The sequence below is a fragment of the Balaenoptera physalus genome (assembly GCF_965194825.1).
Source record: "Balaenoptera physalus genome assembly, chromosome: X".
Classification (NCBI taxonomy): Eukaryota; Metazoa; Chordata; class Mammalia; order Artiodactyla; family Balaenopteridae; genus Balaenoptera; species Balaenoptera physalus.
Genome location: NC_138903.1, coordinates 116138211 through 116152797, shown reverse-complemented (window position 1 = coordinate 116152797; position 14587 = coordinate 116138211). Strand labels below are relative to the sequence as shown.

Sequence of the window (14587 nt, the reverse complement as noted above, 5' to 3'; positions counted from 1 at the left end):
AGTCCTCAAAAGAAGCTTACATGATCGTTTTTCAGTTAGTTTAACGGCCCCGATAGCATATTTGGCTTATCCAAGGTCACTAAACTATGTTTAGTTTCAAATAAGTGTGAGTTGAAGTTGTTGGGTTTTTCAGAGCTCTTGCCTGGGCTTTGTGGAGATACCCAGAAATTATTGGAAACCTCTATGGTAATTATCTGGCCCCGTCTTTTCTACTTAGTGCATACAGCGGCTAGCATATCACCTCATGGGTCCTTCATCATTTCTATCCAGTGAGGCTTGCTTGAATAACTGAGCAGGATTTCTCACCATATGCTAGGTTTATCTTTGTTCTCTCACTTCAAATGTTTTCAAACTTAAGAAGCTGTAAAATAACATGATAATTAAAGCTCATCACTTGTACCAAACCACCTTCTATACCTTGACCCCCACCTATTCAGTGAAATAAACACATATTTGAGTTTATATAGGTAATTACAGTTGTAATCAGATGCCAGTGGAAGAGATCTGACATAGAGATGTTACTTTCTCATAGTCACTGAGCCTAAAGGGCCTTCTGGGTTTATTCACCTGCCTCCAGGCTGTAACTACCTCCAGATTTTCTCCTTTTGTAACGAATGCTTTGGGAATGAGAAATGCATATTCAACTTTGAAAGGTGTATTCTCATTGGTTTTCAGGTTTTTCTAATTCTTGAAATAATGAAAGCATGAATGGTGGAAATACAGGATCTAGAGGGTAAATAAAAGGCTCACAAGTACTCATTAAATTATCTTACTAAAGAATTAATAACCTGGGTTTCTGGGTTCTCAAGTTTGTAGGCATGCTTCCCAAGGGCCAATTTCTTGTTTGCCCTGCAAAAGATGAGGTTAAGCCTCATCATTTTGCAGAGTTGTGGGCAGGGCTTGAGAAATCTCAGTCCAGGAGACCCTCTCTTTTACAAAACACTGCTCCCACCCTGAGTATGTGTCAAGGTCCAGAAAATGGCAGTGAAAGGATATTTTCCCAGATTCTCCCACTGGAAGCAAGACCCTTTTCAATTGTGGTGTTTACACAGTGACATTTAGAGTCTAAATTGTTTAGGTACAGTGAGTGCTTACATCCTTTTGTCCCTGAGAGCACTGACCACAATACCTGGCGTGGAGCAGACACTCAGGAAATCATAATCAGCATAGGGCAGATGCTCAGCAAATACCCAGTGACCAAGAAGATCAATGTAAAGTGAATTAGTAAATTAACAACAAAGCAGACATTTCTACCAGGAGTATTTTTACCTTATGGCCAGCTTCTTGACACCATAGGTCATGCCTCCAAATCTGATACGAGTAGTGCAGCTTTATGAGCTTCTGGCTATACTTTGAGATGAGCAGCTAGCCCAGTGTGTTGTGCTAGTAGGTGATCAATCAAACTTAATGGACTGAGTTTGTGGGTAAAATGAGAGAAAAGTACCTTGGCTTTCATAACTTTTGAATGCAGTCGTCATCCGTATGTTTTGAATCTGGTGTAGGCTACATAGAATAGTCACAAAGTTCTCTCCAGTGGAGTTTGAGAGAACAGATACGTTTTAGTTTAAAATCTTCCCAAAAAACTAACAGTCAAAGGAAGCCCTAAAAGCCTTTGAGTGATGAGGCAGAATCAAGAAAGGGGATTTAAGCTTAAAATGTGCCAGGAAGTGAGCAGTGGCTAGACTGCTCAACTGTGCGTCAGCAATATGGTTTTTAATCTTCACTGCCCACGCTCGTTGGGTTCAAAGAAGTCTCCTTAATTCTGGAATGAAATGTAAGCAGGTTGAACTGGGAAGAAGGTATAACAAATAGGGCCATTGTTTTGGAAACACATGTCTCTTAACTGTGTTTTTGAAAGCAGAGAGTGGAAATGCCATGAGGGTCTAGATTATTTCAGCTATCATTAGAAAGAATGGACAACAATTTTTGATAAATACAGTTCAGCTGGGGTCACAGCATTTTTAAATGCAGGCTAGAAGTTGTTCCGGGATTGTATAGGTTCTCTCAAGTGGTTGAAATAGGAGCAATTAAGACTTTTTTGTGGAGAGGAAATAAACTCTTACATAGCATCTATAGTAGGAGAGTGAACTATAAATAATCCAGACCCTCGAGTTTGCTGTGGTGCTTGAAAGTTTTTAGGGCCTCGTTTCCACTATGGCAAATATGATCATTCTCTCACTTAGACGTATATGCACTTTTTTTATGTGGATGGGTGCAATCGCTACTTTACTGAACGTAGGTTGATAGATAAAATACTTGATAAAACAAAAATGTCATTAATGTATGCTCCACCAGTTTCGAGTTTTTGATAATTTGGATAGGGATTGAGCAGAAGTTTCATTTAGTATTATTCATAAAGACAGGATTTGCTGAGCAAGTTAATAACATAGACAAAATTCAGGAAGAATATTTAACTGTGCAGGAGAAAAATCTTCCAATCAATTCTTGGACATATGCTTTCTCATACAAACATTTGTAGTGCTAAGTGTTTAGCTATTCATTAATTCAGATTGGTTCACTACAGAGTTATTCAGAAATATTAAATTTTGAGTGATTAAGTACACCCGATCCTTCCCGGCTGGCTTTGAGTACAGGGAGCTAGCTCAGGTTATGTGGACCCTGTGGCCAGAGCTGGAGTTAGCCAATTCTTTGATACCTGCTTTAAGCAGTGGTAGGCCCTCACCCCACATGGGGTAGAATGTATGGACTTATTACCCTGGTGCCACATGAAAGAAAGGGACATAACAGGATTTGGAAGGCGGTAGATTGAACTCTCCATCTGTTATTGGGTTGAGGGCTGCATAGGGCCTCTCACTTTCTTATTCACTTATTGTGCTTGCCACGTGGGGTCATTCTATGACAGGAGGATTAGCATATTATATATATATATATATATATATATATATATATATATATATACACACACACACACACACTTGAGACACTGTTCATTGTGCTCTTCAGCTGTGTACTGAAAGTCTTCCAAGTGTTTAATGATTTCAGTTGAAGTGTGGAAATTAATCAGAATGGAGTCTAGTATTGCACTGGAAAGAAGATTTAGTGTATGGGAGTAGAGTTTGAGTTCTATCCAGGCATTTCTCTGATAGCTTAAATAATTTTTCTTGATTTTCTTTACAGTAGCAGTCTTAACTTGGGAATCAAGACTCTGCCTTCATGCAACCGTGGACCGTTCTCGAAGCATATTGGTTTTATCACTAAAGAGCTGGATATCCAGAGCTTGAAGAGGCTCTAGGATAAAACTAACACTTGAAACAGGACCATTCTACATAGAGAACTAAAGAACTATTTCTTTGGTGGCCAACAAATTGATTGTCGATAATTCAGGATATGTGTATTTTATTTATAAAGAAATCATGGCTGCTCTAATGGTACATGGTTTTGTGCAAATATGGAACAGGAAGACTGGGATAACTGATCTAAATGAAGCATGCATTGAAATAGTGGAAAAAAGGAAGGAAGTTACGTTGGTCATCTCTCTGGATACTGGAGAATACACAGCATTTCAGCTAAGTAATAATATTAAAAACATAGTCCTTAGACCCTATGGAGAAGACCAAAATTATCTGCATTTAACTTTCCAAACTAATGACTTACTGTTTATTGAAAGATTATCCTCCAGAGATGCCAAAAACTTGAAGATGTTCCTGAATAGATTCCATCAAAATCATCTTCAACCACCCGTAAGACCTGATAGGGATGGGAGTATCTTTGCCAGTACAACAATAGAGAAGGTAGGTGAGGGGACATCGTTTTGTAACACGTCAAGTAGTCAACCTTTTGAGAAAGAAAGAAATGAAACACCTGATGATATGAAGATGCCTTTGTTTGCATCAGAATCGCTAAGATTTACCTGTGAAGGTTTATTAGAAAATAGATATGGGAAGAGGAAAAGGAAGCCATCATCTGGCTCAGAGATGACTAAGAATTTCCTGCAAGAGAACACCTTTGTGAGAAGAAAGAAGTCAAAGATGAACCCCTTGAGATGTGTAAGCCACAATAAGAAAAAATTAAGGTTAAAACGGAATAATAAATTGAAACTTGGACCTTCATTCAAGATCGATTCTACTGGAAACTCTTACCTAGATGTCACTGATCTTCTCCAAAGACTGTCTGAGAAAATATATTTAGCATTTCTCTTAGGAACAGGGTATGGTGAAAGCGACCCAGACTGGCGTAAACTCAACATGATCTTTGAATTTTACCCACAGAAACTATGGCAGGGCCTCCCCAATTTGGGAAACACCTGCTATATGAACGCAGTTTTACAGTCCTTATTTTCCGTGCCATCGTTTGCTGATGATTTACTCAAGCTGGGCTTCTCACGGGATAAAATTCCCCTTGATGCACTTAGCATATGCTTGGTACAGCTGCTTGTTTTAAAAGATACTTATAACATAAAAATCAAGGAGGAGTTACTTGTGAATATTAAAAAAGCCATTTCAGCAGTTGCAGAGATATTCTCTGACAACATGGAGAACGATGCGCATGAGTTTTTAGGTCACTGTTTAGACCAGGTGAAACAAAACGTGGGAAAATTAACCACAATTGGGAAGACTAAAATTGAATCTGAGGAAGGAAATTCACCTCAACAGGTTTCTGCTGGTAGTGCTGACACCAAGGGTCTTGTTTGCCCCGTTCTGAACAATTTTGATTTCGAGTTGCTGCACTCAATTATTTGCAAAGCCTGTGGGCACGTTGTTCGTAAGACAGAGATCAGCGATTCTCTCTCCGTAAATCTTCCCCAGGGAAAACAAGCACTTCCCTTGTCTGTTCAATCTAGTTTTGATCTTTTCTTTGAAGGAGAAGAACTTGAGTATAAATGTGAAAAGTGTAACCACAGGAGTTCTATTGCAGTGCATAAATTCAGTAGGCTACCCAGGGTCCTCATTGTTCATCTGAAACGCTATAAATTTAATGAGTTTTGGTCCTTAAGGAAAGACTACCGCGCAGTCATTATTAACAAATACTTAAAGTTATCTTCCCATTGCAATGAAACCACCAAACCGCCGCTTCCCTTAAGCAAGAATGCACCTCTTAGGGCTTCCCAAGTCTTTAAAGTCTTTCAAAAGATGAATTCTGAAACCATCAGTTCATTGACAGCTTCAACAAAGCAGACCTCGGAATCCAAGGATTCTTTGGCTCCACACATTAGATCAGACAAAAAGTCTGAACCACAAAAACGCCAGACTCTTCATAAAGGTTCAAGAGGAGTACGGCAGCAAAAAGACCTGGGAAAATATTCTAAACTAGATATAATAGAGTCCACATTGGTAAACACAGGACATGGAGCAGCCATTGCAAGAGAGCTGTTAGCAGTAGGCCTAATGATGAATCTGGAAGACAGCTCCCTTTCTCTGAAAGGTCTACCCACCAGCAGCAGCCCAGATACATGTCACAAAGTGCCTGAAAATCCAAAACTAAAGAAATACAAGAGAACCAATATGTCTGCAGATTTTGAGAGCGTGGCCGAGACCACCGAAGAATTTTGTAAAGATAAAAAAAACAGAATTGCAGAAGAATCTTGCCAAGTGCCTGAAGGCACCAAACCTTATGAGGGGATGAGACTCTGTGAACAAGACCTTTGGCTGGCACTGCTTCGAAGACTTCCCAAGCCAGATACCCAGTGGTACACAGAGAAATGCAGAAGACCTACGGAATTAAGTTTCCAGGGAGCCAAGGTGAATTCCCTAGGTGCGTTGGGTTCCAATGAAGACCCTGGAAACAAGGGCTCTTCAGATGTGGAACAGGTAGACATTTCTACCGACATACCAAAAAGCGAAGCCAAGATGAGAGATAGTCATGACTATCGGCTCATCGGTGTTATCAGCCATCTTGGAAAAAGAGGGCTCTCTGGACATTATATCAGCGATGCCTACAACTTTGAGAGGCGAGAGTGGTTGACTTACAGTGATCTGCAAGTATCAAGTATCCAGGAGGCCCCAATGCAGGAGGCTAGGCTTTGCACTGGCTACATCTTCTTTTACATGCACAATGAGATCTTTGAAGAGCTGTTGGGAAGGGAATAGAACTCCCAGCCTCATAGCACAGAGGCAGGAGTAGTAAAAGAAGTAGACTCGGAAGTAGTAAAAGAACACCCCTCATCACAGTCATCCGCTTGATGGCCTCTTTGACTCCATGGCAGGAAATTTGCTCAATGCCAAAGGAGCTGTATACCGTCAAGTTTAAACCTTGAGGATGGGGAAGTTGACTTGCCCTCAAGAAATTGAACACCTTTTCCTGTCTGCTAGCAAACTGTTCTTGGTGATCTAAGCCCACCGTGCCATGTTGCTCTTTTTTTTTTTTTTTTTTAAATTTATTTATTTATTTATTTTTGGCTGTGTTGGGTCTTCGTTTCTGTGCGAGGGCTTTCTCTGGTTGCGGCAAGCGGGGGCCACTCTTCATCGCGGTGCGCGGGCCTCTCACTGTCGCGGCCTCTCTTGTCGCGGCCTCTCTTGTTGCGGAGCACAGGCTCCAGACCCGCAGGCTCAGTAGTTGTGGAGCACGGGCCTAGTTGCTCCGTGGCATGTGGGATCTTCCCAGACCAGGGCTCGAACCTGTGTCCCCTTCATTGGCAGGCAGATTCTCAACCACTGCGCCACCAGGGAAGCCCCATGTTGCTCTTTTTAGAGGGGCACTTGCATTGCCTAAAAGGAACATTGATTACCAGAACTTCATATGAAGCCATGGACAATCTTTACCTGACATTGTAAGACTAATGCAAAATTCCTTTTACTTCCCTGTACTTTACAGTGTGGCGGCCTTAACTCCTTGAATGAATAAACAATGCATGCTTTAAAGTGTACTTGTAGGATCTGAAAGTCTTTTTTTTTTTTTTTTATAAATCTTTTTTTTTTTTAAAGACTTTTTTTTTTTAAAGGAATTCCTTTATTTTTATTATTTATTTATTTATTTATTTTTGGCTGTGTTGGGTCTTCGTTTCTGTGCAAGGGCTTTCTCTAGTTGCGGCAAGCGGGGGCCACTCTTCATCGCGGTGCGCGGGCCTCTCACTATTGCGGCCTCTCTTGTTGCGGAGCACAAGCTCCAGATGCGCAGGCTCAGTAGTTGTGGCTCACGGGCCCAGTTGCTCCTTGGCATGCGGGATCTTCCCAGACCAGGGCTCGAACCCGTGTCCCCTGCATTAGCAGGCAGACTCTCAACCACTGCGCCACCAGGGAAGCCCTGAAAGTCTTGTTACTGATTTGATACAATGCCAAAAAACTTGTGCCTGGATATGATCTGCTTCTGGGTAAAAGCCTGATGGATCCTGAGGTGGTCATATTCTGTAATTCATGTGATTCAGGGATTTAGTAATTCTGATATTAAGCTCGTGCCTTCTCTGTAACTTAGCCTTTTGCTGTCTTTGAGGCAGTGAGTCTGTAATGCCTTGTACCTTTGTTATTAACAAATGACTTGTACTAAGAGGCTTTCTCACATCGTATAAAAGGATTGAACTTTCAGTGCCACCTTTCCCAAAATGGGCGTGTCCCCTTGTGTATGGGGTACAGTTTTAGTATGGCTGTATTAATCCAAGAGCTTGTTGATGCTCTTAATCCTGGATGCCCTTAAAGAGGTGAACGGGAATTCAGTGGTGTGGGAAAGTTTAAAAATGCCCTCTAAGGGGAAAACCAGATTCCAAAGTTTGGGAAACAAAGTTTGTTCAGAGCACAGTGTATCTAGAAAGAGGTCTCAATGGGAGCTAAAGACTGCTGAGGTAGAGTGGGGGGAGTTTCTTAGATTGAATCAATCACTCCCATGGAAGAAGGAGTCGCAGACCCAATAATGAGAGATGTGTTCAACTTGTGTAGCACTTCGGCGGCTGAAGCAGTTGAAGGATAAGGTTGGAGTTAGATTGAGAGGAGGAGAGTGACACTTTGGTTTCCCAATTTCAGATATTTGACTTCTAATAGAACGGTTAAATCTGAACCCAGTTTACATAGGCATCAAAGCAAGAGTTTTGGTAAGAGTGAGGGAAAAGTTATTTTGAAAGGAGAATGAAGATGCCAGTAGTTTTCAGAAATTAAAAATTTGGGGTGCGGAGTATAAGGTATTATACATCTTGCACGTGCTGCTCTTCAGCGTGTCGCACTTCCAAACGCAGGGCAAATCAAAAGGGGAAGAAGGGAGGCTCTGTCCTCTGGGACAGATAGCTTGGGTGGAATCCATCACTGCCCTGTGAGAAGAAATTCTTAGTGCACAGTGAGTGGCTGTGTGCTATCTACCTGCTATATTGTTATTTCAAATAGAAGATTAAAAATTCAGGGCTTCCCTGGTGGTGCAGTGATTGGGAGTCTGCCTGCCAGCGCGGGGGACACGGGTTCGAGCCCTGGTCTGGGAGGATCCCACATGCCGCGGAGCAACTAGGCCCGTGAGCCACAACTACTCTGAGCCTGCGCGTCTGGAGCCTGTGCTCCGCAACAAGAGAGGCCGCGATAGTGAGAGGCCCGCGCACCGCGATGAAGAGTGGCCCCCTGCTTGCCACAACTAGAGAAAGCCCTCACACAGAAACGAAGACCCACACAGCCAAAAATAAATAAATAAAAAATCAATCAATCAATCAAAATTCTTAAGTGACTCAGTGGCTATTATTTGTTATGGATTTTAATTGGTTCTCTAATTTATAGATCAGATTTCTGGGTAATTATGGATATAAAAACTTTCTTTGACCCTCAATGTATTAGTTTTCCATCGCTTCTATAAAAACATTACCACAAAGTAAATGGCTTAAAACCACACAAATTTATTATCTTAGAATTTGGGCAGTCAGGAGCCCAAGATGTGTATCACTGGGCTAAAATCAAGATGTTGGCAGGGCTCCGATCCTTCCAGACGCTCTAAGGGGACCGTGTGTCTCCTTGCCTTTCCCAGCTTCTAGAGGCTGCCCACGTTCCTTGGCTTACGGCTTCATTCCTCTGCCTTCAAGGCCAGCAGTGCTTGGCAGAATCCTCACTTGGCCGTGTCTGGTTCTCCGTCTGGTTCTCCTTCTGGTTCTCCTTCTGCATTCCTCTTCTACTTTTAGGAACCATGGTGAGACTGGGCCAAGATCATCTCCCTATTTTAAGGTCAGCTGATTAGCAACCTTAATTCCCATTTTGTCTCCTGACAATATATTCACAGGTTCCAAGCATTAGAATGTGGACATCTTCGTGGGGCCCTTACTCTTGCTACCACACAGTAGTGGAAGGTAATGGGAAACAATCACAATGACAAAGAGGAGAATGATTCAGGACCCAGACCCTTGGGGGTTAGTTTTGGTCCCCCCACCAGGTAAAAAAACCTAAAGCCTCTGAGGTTTTAAGTAAGGATGAAGGAAAGTTGTAATTGGTAATTGAAGAACTAAAACCTGGAGACCAATTACAGAAACAAGGGCTATAGTAGTTTTGCATATTTTCTCTATGTTTATTATATACCTGTGTCTATTTGTATTTACTCACCGTTCTCTTTTTCTCTATCCTGCTTCCTATTTTTAATTTTATATACAAGTTATTGGAAGTTAACTTTACAACTTAGTCTTTAAAGGTAACAACAGAATATTCAATGACTGCCTGACTGAATTTGAGGAATAATTAATAGATCGCATGATGGATGCAATGACTTGGGACTGAGTCATCTAACTTGGGGGCACAGTGAAACACATAAAAGGATTGGTGTATCTGTTAGGTAGAAATATGGAGTTGTTTTGCTGTTGTATGAGAGTTCAAATGTATGTAGGGGTGCATAGGGAAGCTGAGTAACCAAAGAGATGGGCCATGCCAGTTACCCGTGTACTGCTTCTCAGCTCCAAATTTACCCTTCAGTACATGCTCTGTGACAGTGGACAGAATTCCTTTAGGCATTTCTCCTTTACACCAAGCACAAGTTGAGTTTTCTCAGTAGAGGGTGCGAGAGGTACATTGCAAGTGGAAAGGGTTCTCTTGCCATTTCCAGTTGTTGAGGTGGGTTAGCAGTGTGAGCTGCGATGGTGAGAAAAATCTAGTGGTGCAGTAACCCAGCTGTGGAACCAAAATGTGTGATTCCTGAGACTTCACAGTTCTGGCCTGGCCTGGCCTGGAGATGACTTTCCTGCTGCCATCTCCACCTGGACACCATGTGCCCTTGACTCCCTTTGATCGTGTGCTTTTCCCAGGTTTGGATTCCACAGCCCTTCCACACACTGCAGGCTTCCTGCCACATCAACACCCTCAGTCCGTCTGCATGACTGCGTCCCTGGCCATTGGCTATAGCCCTCCTTGTGCCCTGGAGGGTGAGCAGTGGAGACTCCGCTCCCTCTGTGTGCCTGTGCATCCGTGCCCTGGCCGAGGCTTGTCTGCATCCCGACTGCGCTCCACCTGCACTCCAGTGACCGCAGACCACGGTGGCTCAGGCCAACCAGCAAACTTCTCTGCCATCCAGTAGGCTGTAAGTGCATCTTCAACAAGTTCTGAAGCCCAGCCCTGGAGACTGCGGCCCCTTTCCAAATTTGTTCTGGGATACGCTCCCTCAACCCTAGGATATAATATAGATTTTTCTTACATTCTGCAGTTACTCTTATCATAGATTAATAATTATTTATATTGAACTTCTCCTGTTTAAATAACTGTATTTTCTATTTCCTGATTGGACACAGTCTGGTAACAGAGGCTGAGCATGTGAGATGTCCTACTCTAATATTCCAGTTAAACCCAAAGATTGTAATGTGATACCCTTTGTTTTAATTTGATTTAGTGTTGCTTTTTTGGTGTAAAGTAGTATAAAGAATGCTGACTGGAGAACCATAATATTCCAGTTGCTGGTGCGACCTCCAGCAAGAGATGGCTAGGATATCAAGCAAGCACTTCTTTTGTTTGTTTGTTTGTTTTTGTTTTGTTTCTGTTTTGTACATTTATTTTATTTTTAAATTTTATTGAAGTATAGTTGATTTACAATGTTGTGTTAATTTCTTCTGTACAGCAAAGTCACTCAGTTTTTATATATATATATATATATATATATATATATATATTCTTTTTCATATTCTTTACCATTATGGTTTGTCATAGACTATTGAATATAGTTCCCTGTGCTCTACAGTAGGACCTTGTTATTTATCCATCCTATATATAATAGTTTGCCTCTGCTAATCCCAAACTCCCAATCCTTCCCTTATTTTCATGCCTCATCTGCTCCCTATGTTGACCCCACCCAGTAAAAACATTTCAAAATAGAAGTCTTAGCAAAGTATGTTTCTGTAACCGAGAGTGGATTATTTCCTCCACTGAAAATTTCGGTGGCCGGCAAGCCGCACTGGGACCGTGACTTCCAGGTGACCCTGATCACCTCTTTGTTTTGGCGGCGATGCGTGAGTGGTACAAGAAGGTTCACACCCGGCACCAGGAGCTGGGCATCACGTGCAGGGGGACAACAGCACTGTGTCCATGCAGGACAAGGTGGAGTTCTAGCCCCGCCCCCAACAGCCACCCCCTCATCCCAGGTTCAGCCATTGTCCTGAAACTCACCTGCATCAGAAATTAATCAGATACTCTACTCCAAAAGAAAAACATCTGGGGACTTCCCTGGTGGTCCAGCGGGTAAGACTCTGCGCTCCCAATGCAGGGGGCCTGGGTTCGATCCCTGATGGGGGAACTAGATCACGCGTGCATGCTGCAACTAAGAGTCCACATGCCGCAAGGAAGATCTCAGGTGCCGCAACTAAGACACGGTGCAGCCAAAATAAACAAATATTTTTAAAAAAATCTGAAAGTTTCATATCTGAGATTAACACTAGCTGGGCTACTCTTTCAAATGTAATGTGTGTGTGTGTATACACAGGTATATACATATACATATATGAATATATTTATTTATATACATAGAGTTTTTTTTAAGGAATTGGCTAATGCAAGTTGGGGCTAGCATGTCTGAATTCTGTATAGCAGGCCAGACAACTGGAAACTGAGGCAGGAGTGAATCTTGCAGTCTTGAGTGTGAAATGCAAAGGGCAAACTGGCAGGCTGGAAACTGCTGTGGGCTCGAGGCAGAATTTCTTTGGAAAACCTCAGATTTGCTCTTAAGGCCTTCAACTGATTGGATGAGGCCCACCCACACCATCGAGGGCAATCTCCTTTACTGACTGTGGGCGCTGACCATGTCTACAAAATACCTTCACAGCAACACTTAGATTACTATTCGATTAAATAACTGGGGACTTTAGCCCACCCAAGTTGATACACAAAACTAAACATCACATGTGTTATATAAATCCACAAACTCAGGGTGCCTTAAGAAAAGCATGAGGAAAAAAGTCAGTTTTGTTAAAGCACACTATATTTTATGTTATAATCCTTAATCATTACAAGATAAGCAAAGAATTCTTAGGAATAAAATTTCAGTTGGACACTATTAAGGACAAAAAATACAAAACCCCACTTCCTAAGGAAATTGTTCCTTAGGCTACTTAATAAAACTCTCAAGCAGCTATCTATTCAGTTTCATTATTGCAAAAAGTATTGTTTTAGGTAGACTGCCTATTTCCTCTTCATTTGTTAGGTCTGGTGGGTTTTTACCTTGCTCCTTCATCTGCTGTGTGTTTTTCTGTCTTCTCATTTTGCTTATCTTACTGTGTTTGGGGTCTCCTTTTCGCAGGCTGCAGGTTCGTAGCTCCCGTTGTTCTTGGTGTCTGCCCCCAGTGGCTAAGGTTGGTTCAGTGGGTTGTGTAGGCTTCCTGGTGGAGGGGACTAGTGCCTGTGTTCTGCTGGATGAGGCTGGATCTTGTCTTTCTGGTGGGCAGGTCCATGTCTGGTGGTGTGTTTTGGGGTGTCTGTGGCCTTATTATGATTTTAGGCAGCCTCTCTGCTAATGGATGGGGCTGTGTTCCTGTCTTGCTAGTTGCTTGGCATAGGGTGTCCAGCACTGTAGCTTGCTGGTCGTTGAGTGAAGCTGGGTCTTGGTGTTGAGATGGAGATCTCTGCGAGATTTTCGCCATTTGATATTACGTGGAGCTGGGAGGTCTCTTGTGGACCAGTGTCCCGAACTTGGCTCTCCCACCTCAGAGGCACAGCCCTGATGCCTGGCTGGAGAACCAAGAGCCTGTCCTCCACACGGCTCAGAATAAAAGGGAGAAAAAGAAAGAAAGAAAGAAAGAGAGAGAGAAAGAAAGAAAGAAAGAAAGAAAGAAAGAAAGAAAGAAAGAAAAAAGAGAGAGGGAGGGAGGGAGGAAGGAAGGAAGAAAGAAAGAAAGAAAGAAAGAAAGAAAGAAAGAAAGAAAGAAAGAAAGGATAAAATAAAGTAAGATAAAATAAAATAAAGTTATTAAAATAAAAAATAATTATTAAGAAGAAAATTTTAAAAAGTAAAAAAACAAAATAAAACCCAAAAAAACCCAAAAACGGACGGACAGAACCCTAGGACAAATGGTAAAAGCAAAGCTATACAGACAAAATCACACACAGAAGCATACACATACACACTCACAAAAAGAGAAAAAGGGAAAAAAATATATGTATCATTGCTCCCGAAGTCCACCTCCTCAATTTGGGATGATTCGTTGTCTATTCAGGTAGTCCACAGGTGCAGGTACATCACGTTGATTGTGGAGATTTAATCCGCTTCTCCTGAGGCTGCTGGGAGAGATTTCCCTTTCTCTTCTTTGTTCGCACAGCTCCAGGGGTTCAGCTTTGGATTTGGCCCCGCCTCTGCCTGTAGGTCGCCTGAGGGCGTCTGTTCCCGCTCAGACAGGACGGGGTTAAAGGAGCAGCTGCTTCGGGGGCTCTGGCTCACGCAGGCCGGGGGGAGGGAGCGGTACGGAGGAGGCGGGGCGAGCCTGCGGTGTCAGAGGCGTCGTGACGTTGCAGCAGCGTGAGGCGCACCGTGCGTTCTCCCGGGGGAGTTGTCCCCGGATCACGGGGCCCTGGCCGTGGCGGGCTGCACAGGCTCCCGGGAGGGGCGATGTGGATAGTGACCTGTGCTCGCACACAGGCTTCTTGGTGGCGGCAGCAGCAGCCTTAGCGTCTCACGCCCGTCTCTGGGGTCCGTGCTGATCGCCGCGGCTCGCGCCCGTCTCTGGAGCTCGTTTAGGCGGCACTCTGAATCCCCTCTCCTCGCGCACCAGGAAACAAAGAGGCAAGAAAAAGTCTCTTGCCTCTTCGGCAGCTCCAGACCTTTTCCCGGGCTCCCTCCCGGCTAGCTGTGGTGTGCTAACCCTTTCAGGCTGTGTTCACGCCGCCAACCCCAGTCCTCTCCCTGGGATCCGACCTCCGAAGCCCGAGCCTCAGCTCCAGCCCCGCCCGCCCCGGCGGGGGAGCAGACAAGCCTCTCGGGCTGGTGAGTGCTGCTCGGCGCCGAGCCTCCGTGCGGGAATCTCTCCGCTTTGCCCTCTGCACCCCTGTGGCTGCGCTCTCCTCCGTGGCCCCGAAGCTTCCCCCCTCCGCCACCCGCAGTCTCCGCCCGCGAAGGGGCTTCCTAGTGTGTGGAGACCTTTCCTCCTTCACAGCTCCCTCCCACTGGTGCAGGTCCCGTCCCTATTCTTTGTCTCTGATTTTTCTTTTTTCTTTTGCCCTACCCAGGTACGTGGGGAGTTTCTTGCCTTTTGGGAGGTCTGAGGTCTTCCGCCAGC

General features: G+C 43.6%; 1 protein-coding gene and 1 long non-coding RNA gene across 2 annotated transcripts in view; one reads left to right on the top strand and one right to left on the bottom strand.

Annotated features, from left to right (window-relative positions):
- LOC309652042 overlaps positions 1 to 14587 on the bottom strand; it is a 496156-nt gene that overhangs the window by 222241 nt on the left and 259328 nt on the right. The gene's annotated exons all lie outside the window — the stretch shown is intronic.
- USP26 (ubiquitin specific peptidase 26) lies at positions 3322 to 6068 on the top strand. Its single transcript, XM_082445729.1, has one exon. It carries the CDS (start codon positions 3375 to 3377, stop codon positions 6045 to 6047), a length of 2673 nt encoding a protein of 890 aa, XP_082301855.1. The 5' UTR covers positions 3322 to 3374; the 3' UTR covers positions 6048 to 6068.

Coding starts and splice junctions, on each gene's coding strand:
- USP26 (XM_082445729.1), top strand. CDS start 3,375: ATGGCTGCTCTAATGGTACATGGTTTTGTGCAAATATGGAACAGGAAG.